The sequence below is a fragment of the Lepisma saccharinum genome, chromosome 2, assembly GCF_977018435.1.
Source record: "Lepisma saccharinum chromosome 2, izLepSacc3.1, whole genome shotgun sequence".
Taxonomy (NCBI): Eukaryota; Metazoa; Arthropoda; class Insecta; order Zygentoma; family Lepismatidae; genus Lepisma; species Lepisma saccharinum.
In genome coordinates this window covers 175,437,211-175,454,591 of record NC_139230.1, presented here as the reverse complement: position 1 = coordinate 175,454,591, position 17,381 = coordinate 175,437,211, and the positions used below count along the sequence as shown (strand labels likewise).

Below are 17,381 nucleotides of genomic sequence, written 5' to 3'. Positions count from 1 at the left end.
CACCTATTCCCAGTGTATTGACTCTTTTTAAGAGTCAGACATATTCCTGAGAATAAATTTTTTCCACTCTCCTGTAAATTTGATAAATTGGAGTTACGTCCCTCTGGTTCTCACATGACGATACCACAATAAATAATGTATGCTAATAGGACTTTTACTTGCCTAAGGGGCACAACCAACCTTCTGGTTCAAAATGTCTAGGGCTAACTTACTACATTCTTTTACGAGCTACTATTTAATAATAGTAAATAGTTGGGTGCATATTTATATTCACTACGGCCTGTGAATCGCATTGGCAGATTCAGAACTACTGGAGGTGTAAAGGAGGTGAATCTATCATCTAGGATCCCACACATTCTCTATGTCGGTCATGGTGGAGTTGATGTGATCTGCATCACGCTCTGCCCACCTTAATCCTCCTCTCTCGGGTATACATATAGTATTAGAAGCTGCTTGCGGCCCAGGGTCGTTTTATGGGGGAACAATGCCGGGAATTTCCTACCTGCAGTCACCCAAGAAGGAATATGTAGTGTATATATTTAAACAAAAATCAGCACAACTTTTGGATGTACGTTTCTGTGACAGAATGATTTTCTTAAATTCGTATTGTAATAAAAATTTTTAGATGTTCGTACGACTGATCTTGAAATGATCTAATTATTGAAATGCGAAAATATTATCTCGAGATGACAGACATGTTTGCATGTTTTGTAGTTATTACTAAACCGAAATAAATATTATTTGATGATTTCCCGGAGGCAAGTGAAGCGATTTTCTCAAATTTCTTGCACAACAATCCCCGCTTGATGCATAATCCAATGGAATTTCTGCATGAGATTTTCTTTAAAAAATCCTACAATATTGGAAGAAAACTGAAAGTTTGTAATTTTTTATCATTTCCGTAATAAAAACAACAATAATAAATTCTCAAATAATGCTCTAGATTGATGTCTTCAATCATCCGACATGATTCCATTTGGATAAGGAACTCCGTATTAAATAAATGGATTGCCTGAAGAGCAGTAGAGAGAAAAAGGTCACTTGAATCTCCTCTTCTCATAGGGAATGCAGAAAATAGCCCTTTGGTCCCCAGAAACTCCCAAGAGGTAAATCAGTTACTTCGACAACGCAGTGACTATCTCACAGAAGAGACCAGCAGGAAATGGGGCATACGAGAATTGGAGGTCTCCGGTTGCCACAAAGGAGCTTCTTTTCATCAGCTCGGTTCTCTGAGGCTTGTTGTTGCGTCTGGAGACTTTGCGGCCAAAAACAAGCATGTAATTAGCCAGGACCTTCGCAAAATCAACAAGGAGAGCGGGTCCATGAAGTGAAGCCGTAAATAGCTTTGCCATAGTCTTATTTGCTGCAAGACTGGGCTAAGCCGTGGTTTCCTAAGCGGGCAAAATTAGTCCTTTTGCAAAGTGTACCTTCGGAGGAACGACAAAAGGGAAGGGAGTAAGCAATGGCACTTATGCAAATGAAGGTAGATAAGGGTGAGCGGTAGTAGATGGATGGGATCTAATTTGTGTTATCCGATGTCGGTATCAAACCATACCACGCCTCTTGTTCGCCTCAAACAACCACTGCGGTACCAGGATCGCTATCTGCTCTTCAAGAAACTGAGTCGTTGTCACTGACGTCATTGCAGAACTCCAACTTCGGACCATCCGTGGAGATGAATCAATCATTTCTCTTTCTCCGAGCACTTATGTGACACACGAGAAAGGGCTCTCGAAGTGACTTGTTTATGTATTCCGTAATGACAGACAAGTGCTAAGAGATTCAGAACATCAATTCACTTGCTCTAAGAGAGGGTATTGAATACTAAGTATTAGGTTTTATCCGGGTAACTACTTATATCATGGCTATTTCGATTACGCCCTTGACTCCAGTGTCAGTATTTGCATATGAACGTCCAAGATAATCGTAACCCTATAAGGGAACCATGGTTTTAGGAGATCGTACACAGTAAAGTTCCATATAAAAGATCATAAGATCATATTAGGAAGTATACCAAGAAAATGTCCTTATCTAAAATCCGTACCTGAAGTTTAAATAGTTCAAAAAGCCCCTTGAGAAAGGTTAAACGGTACGATATTCAATATATATAAGTGGTGGTAGCTGTCCATGTTAGGGCGTTCGCCAGTAATATGGAGATGCATTAATGATAATAATGAGAGGTTAAAGCGACTCGACCATGATATCTCTCGCTACTTGAGAAAATTGGAAGCACATAGTGGTTCGGATTCCACTTTAAACCGTAGGTCCAGTCCCGATTATCCTTACTGTGCACAAAGTGGACTTAAAACACCAACTCAAACCAAACCAAACAAAGCTACTTGAGAAAATAAAATAGCATGTGTAAGAGAAAAGTCAGGAAAAAATAGATTTTTGCAGTAAAAAATATACCAATCCATCTTCATCATTTACATACAATGCACTGTGTTAGGTTCCTTCATCGATGTAGATTTCGTTATGTATTCAGAAGGGCTTTTAGAAATTGCGAAATAAAGCTTTGCAGTGCATAATATTTCAACAATTGTCAGGAAGCAATGATATGTGGTTAGGTGGCAGAACAGCCATGGGCTGGATGGACCTCGCCCTTCAATAATGGATAATTGAATTGAATTGAATTGAATGCTAGGTTGTTGTGCATTTGTATGCAGCTAAAATATGTTTGAACATGTACACTCTGTAGCTTCCTTATTCTTTCACGGCTCTTGGCTATTCAATTATTAAGGCAGACACGTGTGACAACATTGTGCCTAAAGTGAAAAGAAATTGAACTGTGGTCTGTCTGGGTAGTGTGCCAAACCTACTATATTAGTTATTTTACTTCGCTTTTCAACCTGTGTGAAAACAGAAATGTAGCTCCATATTAATTGACTTAATGTAAAGAAGAAATGACAGTAATAATCTCAGCTACCCTTTCATCTTCCTTCTGTAGATTTGAAAATGATCCATGGGATTTTGAAGAAAGCACTTGAGTATGTATCTTTTAACATCAAAGCCTTTTTATGTGCATTATGGTCCATTACTGAAGCATTTTCAGCCTGGTTATTCACAAGTATTGAGTGAAATAACCTGCGAAAGTTTAATTCCACTCCTTTCAGAAATTACACGGCCTAACAACAGAAAACTAAATTGTAGAAAACATGCACTGTATCAAGTTATTCTTGTGAAATTTATTTTTTGATGCATTTCTTATATATGGTTTGGCAGTAAAATCTTGATAAAAGTTGTCAAATTATTTTATAATATTGATCAATCTACATTTGTGTTTTTATTTTCCAGGTCTGAAAATATTATTTATCTAACCTATGTGAACATAAGTTTTGAAATTGTGTTAGTTTAATATATTTTTTTTTTTTTTGAATGGTGAACGCAAAAGACACGGTAAGCTTGTTTCACCTGCAAGTAATTACAAGGTATAATCTATGCTAATTGAAATGTAATTTTCTTCTCTCACAGGGGAATACTCCAAGCTGCAAAGCGGCTTAACCTGTCTCGCCCGTTCTACTGGATAGCGAGTGACGGATGGGGTAAACAACAAAAGCTCGTCGAAGATCTTGAAGATGAAGCAGAAGGGGCGATAACGGTAGAACTTCAATCCGAAAACATTCCCGAATTTGACGTGTACATGACATCACTAACACCAGAAACTAACTCTCGTAATCCGTGGTTTGAAGAATATTGGCAGGAAATCTTCAACTGTGTTTTAGAAAAGAATGTGCCACTGACGACGAATACCACAGTGCGCGTTTGTGATCGCGGGCTTCGTTTGTCCGAGAAAGTCGGTTACGTTCAAGAATCAAAGGTGCAATTCGTGGTGGACGCTGTTTATGCTTTCGCACACTCCCTCGCAAAATTGCACAGTGACGTGTGTCACGGTGAAAGAGGAATCTGCCCCAATATGGCAAATTACGACGGCGGAAATTTTTACAACAATTATATCCTCAATGTCTCCTTCAAAGGTAAGTCAGAACTTCTTTCACTGCATGGCTTTCTCAGTTGAAGGTGATCTATTCTGTGTGATATGAGGTGGTGCAAGTGAGCATTGAAGTGAATCGTTCAGGCTTCAGAATAATTTCACAAGAAATTTCCATCCCTGCTGCATAGTTGGAAGTTGGAAGATTTCATTGGTTTCATTAGAGGGAAGACATTTACCCTGAAATAGCTGATTTTTACACGATAATGTATAATTTGACTGGGATCCTAAAATATATTTTGTACTCATTGGCGAAAACACTTGGAACGTTATTTTCATTATAAGTGACACTTTATTTAAGGACGTTGTAATGCTAGGTGAGGCATTAGAAAATTGTATCGAAACAAATTCCAAGCTATGGTTAAATAAGGTTATTTATTTTGAATTTAGCAAGTGGTGTACTCTTTTGAGCTTCTGGGTAGTCAAATTATTCTCGCTCTCGTTTTCGATTAAGACAGTCTCTGGTTCAATCCCCGGTGAGAGCTCCAAAATGTCGGGCGTTGGTCTAGCATCGCGAAGAAAATTAAGAAACTATTGAAAGCAATAGGAGAGGACCGCGGTCTCGAAAACCAGCGACAATGGGACTCGATACTCTGGCCACCCGTCGCTCAATGAAAAGCCACTCGGCTTGGTCCACATAGCGCTGTTCCGCCACAAGTAAAATTCTTAGTTGTTGTTTTTTAAGTCTACTCTCTTATGATCAGATGGCAGTTCATGTTCGTGTACTACGAACAATTTAACAATGCTCAACTTTAGCGACACTACACTGTTTCATAATTTTAACACACGCACTGTTTCGGGTTCCCTATTCACTATAAAACACTGTGGAACAGCATTTTGTTCCATTACAGATTTAGTAATCTTCTGTGGTCACACACACACAGTTCAAAAACTCCTTTGGTTGAAATTTGGATCGACAGTGACCAATCCACTACAATGCCAAGAGAAAGTAGTGGCCTTATTAAACTCCCTGGTATCAATTAGTAATCAAGCTACGGTATTACACTTTAACATACATACACATACAGGAATGTAAGTAGGTAAAGCTAACCTTCTTAGAATGTAGAATGTTTGTCGCATAAGTTGTTTCGAAATTCACGAACAAAGACTCAACCTTGAACAATGCTTTCACGGCCGGTTGCAACTATTATTGAACTTTAAGTAATCAATTGGTTTACGTCACACGAACGTTAGCTGTCACCGATGTAGACGACAATCACTAAACACTACGTGCATAAGTCGCTTACTGCTCTAGTGAAAAGCATGCCTTGCGTAAACAACTATCTTCATTTGTCGACTGTGATCTGCATTGGATTTTCACGACAGAACTGCCACACAGCACTAGTAACAAGAGCTTCATTATGTTAACTTATGTCAACTACATCAGTGTGCGGAAGTAATGAGTTACTTTTAACGCAGTTACAATTAACAATTTCTATTTTTGAGTAACTGTAACCGAGTTACTTTTTAAATGAACAACTGTAACTTAAATAGTTACTTTTGCAATAGTTGTAACATATTAAATTACTTCTCTAAAGTTTTCCAAACGTAAGGAAATTCCCTTCTCTATCCAGGGAAAAGCAGATATTTTCAGTTTTCTTAGGCACGACACCAACTACTCTTGGTTTTACCTATCGCTTACAAAACTGATGAGCATTCCACTAATGTGCTGCGGTCTTCTCCTGCAGCAGCCACTAACTAAACAAGTAATCTTATCTAATCGGATTGCAGTCGTCAATTCATATTTGTCTCTAAACTTCCATTTTAAAACTGAAAACAGTTCATTTGCACAAAGTAAATCGAGGTTACATCTCAGCTTTCTGCATATAAACTTGAACATAAAACTGTTTTCCAACAGTTGAAAACTGTTTCCACAAACAATCGCTGCCTCTTGATCTGAATCAGCTCTAAAACTTCAAGCTTTATAATCTTATTTGGATTGTTTCCGTGGACATAAATCGCTATTATCTGTTCCTAAATAAAGTAGCAAGACAGATGCAGAAGCAGTCCACAGTGTCCCAGAAAGGGAACTCGACATGTAAGAGAAACTAAAGGATTCCCAAGAATTGTGTCCCGCAGTGAGAAAAGTCTAAGGCAGCGAAATCATTACAAATGTTCCGCAACTTGGACAACTTGACACAAACGTAAAGTAACTTCACGAAATTTGCAATTACACTGTGCGACAATGAAATTTGCCGCAGAACAAAAACATGTGATTCCTATGGAGTTTGGTGCCCTGATGACGATAGTGAAAACCGTTTTTCACTATCACCTAAACTTTTCTCTGGAAACACAATTTTATCAGCGCATGTTAACATAACGGAAACGAGAAATCTTCGATGCCAGTGACCCATTCCGTTCAGTTAAAAGAAACCTACGAGAACATGAGACTACTTCTGAAGTATATTGGCTATTCGAGCCACAAATGGAAAATCTGTGGTGATCAGAAAGTTCTGGGGCTTGTGCTGGGAATGCAGACTGGTTACACAAAATAATGCTGTTTTTTGTGTCACTGTTACCACCGCTCCATCTGAAATTGTGCTTCATGAAGAATTTTGTGAAAACAATGGACAAAGTTGGCAGGGGTTTTCAATTTTTACTGTTCAAATTTCCTGCGACTAGTACTGAAAAATTAAAGAAGGTATTTTCAATGGGCCTCAGATTCCTGGCTTGATGAAAGACATAACCTTTGAAGAGTTGCTGACAGATACTGAGAATGCAACTTGTCTTGTCTTCAATGATGTATGCAACAATTTCTTGGGTAACGTCAGATCTGACAATTACAGGGAACTGACGGAACACATGCTGGACTGTTACAAGGCTATGGGGTGCAACATGTCTTTGAAAATACATTTCCTGCATTCTCATTTGGATTTTTTCCCGCCTAATCTCGGAGATATGAGTGACCAACATGGTGAGCGATTTCACAAAGATATCGCTGACATGGAAAGACGATATATGGGAAGGTGGTCACCAAACAATTTGGCAGATTACTGCTGGACACTCCTACAAGAAGTTTCATCATCCACCCACAAACGGAAAGTTTCCAGGACACGTTTCTAACTTGTAGGTACATTTGAAGCTTTCTGAAGCTTTCTCGTACTTTTTTTTATGTTTTGTAATACAAACAATTAATTTTGTTCCATGATCTGGTATTTAATCCAGCTATAGGATCCACCTGTACTGTAATGAAGTAGTTTCCAAGTGTCGCGAAAGTTGCTACTTTGTTTTTCATGAATTACAATATATTGCTAACTATATGGAATATAGGCTAAGTGGTACATGTGGCATATCTTTTCCAGAAAAATTGGTACGTGATGGAACATTTCTGATTTCATTTTCGTAATCAGCGTATTTGATTTAGTAAAGAACACCTTCTTTCATCTCGCGGCAAGACACAAAGTTCAAATTTGTTGCACTGTGTTACGCACTAAAGTGCTTAGACCTTGAGTTTACATGCAGTCAATCATCCGGTATGCAAATTCAAAATTTCAAGTCGATTTTATAGTCAGATAGGCTAAACGGAACTGGACATACACTTTAAAGTGTGATCCGAACCACTATTTGCGTGACTATGCCAGGGCTCGAACCTTACCACTACATGACCACAGTCGCTTTTCCCATAACGCAAATGTATTCAGTCACATTGTTTTCCGACCTAGCTGAATAAAATAGTCAAACTAGAAAAAAGTTAAGAGGCAAATCTCAAGACTGCACTGTCAACGGCAAAGAAAATAGTAGGGAAACTGTGCATCGCTATTTTCATTCTAAATTTATTCTACATCCTGTTTTGTTTGAGAAATTCCATTCTGTTGACACGAAGTTGATGTTGCCCTCTGCATATTGACATTTCATTTCAATTCGTTACATTGTTAGAAACAGATTGAATGACAATTGTTTGATTTGATTTGATTTGATTTAGTTTATTTTACTTCGCGTTTTGTGCCTCTTGGCTAATTTGCGAAGATGGGGATGAGTGATGAAATTATGAAATTGATGAATGGACATTCACAAACAACCAAGCCCGACCGGGATTCGAACCCGGGACCCTTGGCGTCGCAGCGCGATGTGCTAACCACTCGGCCACAGGGTCGGGCGAATGACAATGGTGATGGACAATTGGCTTACTGTTACTTTTGCCGTTGGGTGTTCAAATTGGTTAAGCCCACTGGTATGAAAGAATGGGCGGCATGGTGTGGAGAATTATTGAGTTAATTAAAATGCCTACCACAACATTGACCGAAATATGCACATACATTTCAAAATAGGTACATATAGCAGCATGAACTTGACGTAATATAGTGCCAACAATTCTGTTACAGCAAAAGTTTACGTAATCAAGTAACTCTCGATGGAGAGCGTATTGATTGGAAACCGTAGACCTTGTGGAAAGGGGAGCACACACTTAACTCATCTTCAAGTGGCAGAGGAAAACAAAATAAACTACTTCGTGGGTCGAACAGCGAGTTGAGTGTAGATCAATGGCCTTGGGTTTCGAAAAGCACATACACAGAGAGAAATCAGTGTTTCAAAATCGAACGCTTGATTTAGTGCTAAGGCACCATCTATAGCAACATGGCTAATGCTCTAACCTTGTAATCAGCGGGTATCTTGTTTGATTCCCGTTTGAGGCATATTTCATTGATTCCCCACCACACATTGTACGGTCACGGACACTTCTCGGGTTTAGTGATTCCATTGAAAGTAAAGGGGCCTGATACAACTTAGAAGTGTTCGTGACTGTACGTATAACACAGATTGACGTAAACGTGAATAAAGTATTCTTAAACTTCTAGCCAGTGCAGATGATTCTGATAAGTTTTACACTTGTTTCAAGACTATGTACGATAAATGGGGTAGGATACGTTATTGGGGAGTACGATTGATTATATTTTCCTAGGATATCTCTAATTTTATTTTAAAACATTTTTCAGTTCGATTCAGGAAATTGCTTTCAATTTTAATGCTATACTAGTATGATGATAATGAAAATGTATTTTGCGAAATAGCACCTGAAGTGTTTATTATAAACTGGATGAGCATAACACCAGCAGAAATACGATACTGTACTGTATAAGTAAGGTAAGGTGGGGTTCCATACATTCTCCATTTCAGCCGTAGTTGGAGGTAATGTGATCCGCTTTTACCCCACGTAGGGTTGCCCCCACGTATTCATTGATTAGGGGCTGGCTAAGGACCAGACCTGTTCTATACAGTGACATTGTCTGAAAAGTACCCTCCCCCTTCCCAAATCACCCAGCCTGTCTCTCCCACGTGGCAGTCGGACTCACTCCCTACCAACACAATGGCCGTAAGCAGGAAAAATTTTCGGGGGGGGGTTCATTCAAAATTGTTCCTATGGGCGTCGCAAGAAATTTGAATAATATGAATAATAATAATAAGTATACAATAATAATTAGAATTTCATAACAATTTTATTCCAAAATAATAATAATAATAATAATAATAATAATAATAATAATTATTATTATTATTATTATTATTATTATTATTATGATATCCTCGAAAGGGCTTACTCAATCCAGCACAAGGTTTTTTGACTTTTGTTTTCTTTACGTTTCATACAGTGTGTACTGAAATGAACACTTATTATACTTTGTTATTAAATTTTAGATACCTTCAAGAAAAAGCTCTATAACTTAGATGGAATTTTTAGTCATAAAGTTTTTATTAATTGACCTTAAAACTTAATTTTAGGAATTTTGAGAAGTGTGGAACCAGTTATTCCCTTCAAAATATTAGCCTGGTGCATGGATTGTAACCTCAATCGCGAACGTAACGCGCTACAAAACTGCAGATCCTAGGTTTGAACTCCTATCAAAGGGGATTTTCGACTTTATCGGACAGGGAATTATAAATTGGAAAGGGAATTTTGGGACATTCATAAGGTAATTTTCAGTCTACATTCCTTGTGACACAGGAACAACACTGGAAAGAGGACAGCAGAAGTGAAATGGAGGAGTCGCGCGTGGGCTTCGATTCCGAGAATAAATCCTGTTTCACTCAAGTTTCAAAATTCCAAATGTATGAAAATTCTAGCTCGAACATTGTCTCCTTGTATTTTTGTGATGTTTCGAAAAAATTTGAAAATGAGTTACAGATTTTGGTTTCTGAACTTCCATTAATTCAACATGTCAGATGTTTCGGGGGGGTTGAACCCTAGAAACCCCCCCTCTAAATGCGGCTATGACCAACGCCGCGACTACATTCAAACACTATTTAAACCGAAGGACATTGATTTAAACAGGGTTTTTCCGTGACCTTGAATCAAACTGACAGGGTGGAGGGAGACTGATCTAAGTACCAATATGAGATAAGAAATCCCGGTCCGGAAACGAGCCATTAAAAAGTTATAAGCAAAAATGAGTTTGGGGTGCCTATGCCAGTGGAATAAGACAACTCAAAGATACGGCTTGTAGCTTTAAAAATGACATTACTACAGTGTATCGTAGCACTCTACGTAGGTGTTCAAATTGTCGGCCTTCAGCGTACAGCGTCGCAAGATGCTCTGTCGCATCCTCTCTAACATCCCTGGAGTCGTCGTGACGATATCACAGGCAGCAAGGATTCTTGCCAGGAGAGGATGTCCCTCGGCTCGGCACCCAATCATCAGCCGTTACTGCCAGGCAGTGCACCCTGAAAACTGCAGGGAATTGCAGGCTCACAAGGATGTAAAGAAAATGTAACACTGTCTAAATTAGTTTTGGCTTACAACTTTTTAATGACGTGTTTCCGGATCGGGATTTCTGATCTCATATTGGTACTTGAGTGTCTCCATTCACCCTGCCAGCTTGATTCAGGGTCACGGAAACAATCTGTGCATATGTATTTTTACTGTATCAATGTTAGAATATTACATATAATATTTTAGATTAGGATTATGTATAACCTATATTATATGTGTATGCTTGTGGGTGTGGTAGTTAAACTTGTGTATTTTCTATCCACGGAAATCTAAATAAAAATGTTTTAATGTATATTTAATTTGAAAATAAATTATATTTCAACTTACAACATGCCTTATGGGCTTGAGACGATAATTAATATATAGTCAAACTAAAATAGATAATAAACTCTCGATACCAATTTCACAAAAGAAATCACTTTTGGGTTCCCCAAGAACATTACAAAAATTAATGGAACGGTTAACACATTCACTTTTGTATGGAACCATTGCATTTTTCAATTCTTGGCAGAGTGAGACGGAGAATGGAACAAAAGAAGGAAAAGGGCACAACTGAGTTTCACAGACTACGGTAGATTAAATATCCGTGAAGTTAGGAAACGAAACAAATAAAAATGAAAAATCCCTAATATAAAGTATAAAAAAGGAGCAAAGGATGTGCCACGCACATATGCTTCATTACACTGTACGTTACCAAATCCAATCGTGTGATGCGGATATTTACACATGATAGGGAGCGTGTTGTCGTATTGTCTGCAGACACGGAAGAGAGTGAGTGCTGGAACAGAAAAGCATTTCCGCGTCTGCAAATTCCGTGACGTCACCTATCTCGCTGACATCGTTGTCTCTCAATAGTTAATTTGCGGTTCATTTCTAAACTTCAAGCAACGTATACTATTTTAGTTTATCCTATTATCGCCCACCTAAACTTGGACTTTTTTTAACACAACAAAAATATTGTATTTCCAAGAAATGACTAAACTGTTTCTTCGAGTGCCTAATTGGGCAACTAGAAAACTGTACCAGGTTCTTATGAATGTCAGATGAAAATACAATATGGTGAAACAAGGTAAGTGGCAAGTAGGTTATATTCGAAAAAAATGTGCTCAGAAAATGAGACACTACGTAAATTATCGACGCAAACGAATCTCCTGAAAGTGACAGAAGTCTTTCGTATTTCAACTAAGGCAAATTATGACACACACACATACATACATACATACATACATACATATATGCATGCATGCATACACGACTTCCTTACAAATGGAAAATGATATTACCACCAGAAGATTTAAATCACCCAAACATTTGTATTTCAAAATGTATTTAGAATAATGTTCACCAAACTCTGTTTGTATTATTCTTGGACATTATCATTATAAGTAAGAGAAAGAAGAAGTTCACAGTTTAAAGAGTAACTAACAATCTAAGGTTTCAAATTGCTACATTTGACAATGTTGAATAAAGACTGATTTCACATCTGACGCAAGAAAAGTTCTCGTACAGGGTGGCTCAAAAAGTCACTTACACCCTCGGTACAAGGCCACTGCAGCGCGCAACATGGAAATGGTGATGACCAATCGTTATCATGCGAAGGGGGAACCACATTGACGCCACCCGCGCGGTCGGAGGCCATCTTGAATCCAACTTTAGAATTTTAAATGGGAAGGGGTGATATGATATATCAAATCAGCCTAGAATTTCACGAGAAATGCAATGGTGAAGGTTTTTCGACGTATCTTTAACCAGTAAAAAGTTATGACTGAATTCTTGTACCAATTTGCTCCTTTTCGAGGTGTTAGAAAAATGCCTTAAAATTTGTTTAGCGCATCGGTAATGCATCGAGATGAAAGTGATGTCTAGGGAGAGAAGTTCGCATGCCATTGCACAAGATTTTAATCGGATACATCCATGAAGAGCTGTGCATTATGAATGGTTGTCGCGAACAATTACAGTGTGACACTTCCATTGAATTAAAAGTCCTTCACAGTGACAAGGCTAATGTTTATGTTCATAAGGAAGTTCATAAACAGAATATGCGACCGTTATCATCTGATAACGAACTTTGGACAGAAACTGCTTCACAACGTTCCCATAGTGTTCTGGTGTTCCTCCCTATTGAAAAAAAAACTCTGTGAAAAGTACCTTTTTCCATAAGCAAGGATGAAAAAATCTGTTTATTTAACAAATCCAAGTAGCCCTAAGCATTTAAGGCATTTAAGAACTTTTAATTCAATGGAAGCGTCACAGTGTAATTGTTCGCGACAACCATTCATAATGCACAGCTCTTCATGGATGTATCCGATTAAAATCTTGTGTAATGGCATGCGAACTTCTCTCCCTAGACATCACTTCGATCTCGATGCATTACCGATGCGCTAAACAAATTTTAAGGCATTTTTCTAACACCTCGAAAAGGAGTAAATTGGTACAAGAATTCAGTCATAACTTTTTATTGGTTAAATACGTCGAAAAAACCTTTACCATTGCATTTCTCGTGAAATTCTAGCCTGATTTGATATATCATATCACCCCCTTCCCAATTAAAATTCTAAAGTTGGATTCAAGATGGCGGACATCAAGATGGCCGCCGACCGCGCGAGTGGCGTCAATGTGGTTCCCCCTTGGCCTGATAACGATTGGTCATCACCATTTCCATGTTGCGCGCTGCAGTGGCCTTGTACCGGGGGTGTTAAGTGACTTTTTAAGCCACCTTGTACGTATTTAGACACGAATTCAAACGCATTGGCATATGCCAAGAACCCTATCTTCCCGACAAATGTGGCAGAACTAAGATTCCCAAAGTTTAAAGGTCTCGTGTTTCTAACCTTCGGGATTGGTTGACGCATGCTGCTGAAATTCTGCATTTTGAAGTTGATGGAACTGCTTTGATTGACTCTTGGTCTTTTTTCAAAGCAATAACGAATGATTTAGTAGCTTTTGTTGTCTCGTGATTTTTTTGTTGTTTCGGAGTTAGAAGTAGTTCTTTATTCAAGACAAAAACTTCCAACAGAATCCACATGAACATTGCGTAATTCTGGCTTGCTTTATATAGGGGAAACCGCGGGGAGTTGGCCGTAGGGGCGAGTTGACAAAGTCCATTTTATTCCCACCGATCAAGAGTTGGCAACATTGCAAGTTGCTGTGAATATGTGTCATCTCTAGAACCAACTCACAACTAAGAAGTTGAATGTCTTGTTCACAAAGTTTCTAGTGCATGACACACAACATCAGTTCTTACTTACGAAGTAAATTTTCTCAACTCTATATTCTTTCTTATAATTTTTCAAAGTAAGTTTTTGCTAAGACTATGGTAAATTGTACCGATACTACATTCGGATACTTTCTTAACCTGCAATGTTTAGCAGAGGCAAGACCAGAAAGTCCAATATGGTGATCGGGGTGAGTTCACAATAGGAAGGAAGAGGCTAGTTGACAATACTGTAGGCCTATTGAGAAAATTGTTCTTCAATTAATTGTTTCATCAGAAACATCTTAGCATATAGACACATTGTTTGTAATAATATATATTAGATTAGGATTATAGGACAGTATATTGCATTTGTATTTGTGATATAACAATAAATATAAACACTGGGTAAAAAATTCAGTAAGCACTTTTGTAAACTTTTTTTTAAGTTTGGAACATTTATGTCTCATGTTATACTGTTAATTTGAAAACATTTTTGTAATTCGTAATTTTTAAGGCAGTATATTGTTTGAAATAAAATATTCCAAACCATGTACGAAGTAGAATTACACATATTGTCAACTGACCCCGCACATATAGTAAACTCACTCCGTATACGGGGTGAATTGACAGTACTGATACGCTTCGAAAAAAACAAGCAATAACTTTACAAGTTTTAGCATCATGGTGTAATAAAAATTCACAGTGGTCAAGGAAACTACAGTTACTGCTCGTAGCATTTCATCAATAGTAGATAGTAATTTTTAAGAGCTGCAGAAATGTAAACATAAAAACATGCTCAACTCACCCTGGTCTCCCCTACCCTTGCAGGTCACAATAATGGTAAATTACGACCAAAACACCAAATGTTAAAATACGTAGGCTCAGATAGCTATATAATGTTGAGTTATTACATCATCGTAAATATTATCTTTATATTACACTGCTCTCCCATAAATTAAGCAACAAATGGTGATCATCCAATAGAATCAAACACAAGGCCGGAGGGTGTACATATTTTATTTGTAACGAAAGAAACAAGTGTCCCACGCCTTACAGAACAGAAGAAACACAAAACAAGGTACACTCGTGGGCAAAAGAAATGAAATGTACGCATGGAGCATCACAGGTGGTAAACGTTGGAGACGGAAAGTGACCATTATCTGACACTAATAAGGGATATGATCACCGCGCGCAGCAATGCACGCCTCACAACGCCGCCGCATGCTGCCAATAAGGTTGTCCACCAACTCATTGGGTATGAGGGTCCATTGTTGGGAGAGAGACAGTTGAAGGTCTTGGAGTGTTTGTGGAGGGGGCACAAGACCAGCGAGACGTCTCCCCAGAGCATCCCACATGTGTTCAATGGGGTTAGGGTTCGGGGAACGGGATGGCCACACCATGCGTTGAATATGGTGTTCGTCCAAGAACCGATCGACTAGTCCTGCCCTATGGGGACGGGCATTATCGTCCTGCAGAATGAAGCCCGGACCTCGTTCTCGTGCGAATAGTTCCACATAACGTGCAAGGACCTCATCCCTATAGCGCTGACCTGTCATGGTGCCACGTGGGAGGATATAGAGGTCAGTACGTCCACCAATAGAAATGCCACCCCCATACAAGCACACCTCCACCACCATATCTGTCCCTTTCAACAATATTGGAGGGATGGAAACGAGTTCCTGCCTCTCTCCAGACCAATCGGCGTCGCGAATCAATGTCCAGTGAGAATCTGGACTCATCAGTGAAGAGAACGGACTGCCACTGGTCCAGTGTCCAGTTCACATGTTCTCGTGCCCAACGTAAGCGGGCTGTCTTCTGACGCTGGGTGAGTGGTATACACAACACTGGTCTCCTGGCATACAACCCACCCTCGCGTAGCCGTCTGCGTACTGTACTCGTTGACATAGGCCGTCCTGTGGCAGCAATAGCCGCTGCACGCACTTGGGTAGCTGTTGCGGACCTGTTACGCCGACTTGTCAAACGGATATATCGGTCATCCCTGACCGATGTCACACGCGGTCGACCTCCACTGAAACTCCGCGATGCATTTTGCGTTCTCTGGAACTTGTTCCATAACCTACTGACAACTGAACGATCGACATTGAGCCATCTGGCCACTTCGTCCTGACTCTGCCCTGCTTCTAGTCTACCGATGGCACGCCACCGTAATTCATCAGCCAAATGATGCCTGGTTGCCATATTCGACCCTTTCCGCACACTTGACTCACCTCTGCACTCTCCAGATAGAGACACACACCTCTTCCGTGAACGCGCGTCTTCGACTCCAATACCTGGTACGCCAGAAATCCGTGCGAGGGCACGATGATCGCACTTTATGACTCACCTGTTTTCCCTAACGCATTCGTTGCTTTCTTTCAGCGTGCCCACCACTCTTCTTCTCTTTTCTCCAACTGTTTTCTCTTTTATCTCCCATTTTCTTGTTGTTGCTTAATTTCTGGAGGGCAGTGTATGATTGGGGTCTACTATACCGTGCCATATTGTTATCTGGGCCGTACTGGGGTATTCATTGAACTATACAGGGTGTTTCAGAGCTACCCAGACACTACCTTTTTCTCAAGAACGGGAGATCGCATCAAGTTGAAACAAAAAAATGCACCAAAGAATCCGTATAAGTATTTGCAACAGCCCGAAAGCCACCCTTTGTGGTTTTAGTGGGGGCACATGCCCCGTTCGTGCGATTTCCAAATGGCAAGAGTATGTTTGGAATGGATACGATGATGAATGTTTGGAATACGATTGTCATATGAAACATTTGTCTGTACCACCTACCGTTTTCCGTGTAGAAAATGGTTTTGCAAAAAAAGGAAGGTGAGCCAAGTCAAGTATACCGAGCTTAACAATTAAAATAAGTGCAGCACCATAACAGTTTCGCAAAGTGCAGGACACAAGCTTTCCAACGATATGCCACAGGATGACTGCGGGACTAAAAAAGGATGAGACCGCGTGTCCCAAAAAAGTGGGTCTAAAGTTAGCGAAGCACTCGAAAATTTCAAATGGCAAGGGGGTCGTGTAATGCCTCGTTTTAAAGGTCACAGAAAACGTGAAAAGTGTGCGAACATGATTTTGTAATCAACTGACCGATTTCAAAATGGCGACCAAAACAATTCCGAGCTCTGAAGTTGGTGTTCCAAAGTGAGGAATTACGTACGTAAATAGCAAAACACGAACACTGGACAGAGTACATGAGATCCTGTACAAAGAATGCCAGCGGAACAGCTGTTTATTCGTGACAAGGTTTCTAAATGGTTACTGGTTCGCTACCATTGTCAGACCATGCCACCCGTCACATGTAAAGTCAGTGTACTGAACGTCCGGGTGAGAGGTTTGCGGTTTAGTAGTAGTACATGCCTCTGTGAGTGTACAACATGCAGTGAGTAGAACTTCAGGTCCATTGTGTACGAGTAGGAATAAGCATAAGCCCACGTGTTGGGTAGGCTGCAGTACACAACACAGCATGCTGGCCCAGTCTA

General features: G+C 39.5%; 1 protein-coding gene across 1 annotated transcript in view; it reads left to right on the top strand.

Annotated features, from left to right (window-relative positions):
• Positions 1 to 17,381, top strand: part of mGluR (metabotropic Glutamate Receptor) — a 658,640-nt gene that overhangs the window by 295,410 nt on the left and 345,849 nt on the right. Inside the window, exon 5 of the mRNA XM_083117726.1 lies at positions 3,472 to 3,974. Coding sequence (XP_082973852.1) covers positions 3,472 to 3,974 — 503 coding nt within the window. The remainder of the gene's footprint in view (positions 1 to 3,471; positions 3,975 to 17,381) is intronic.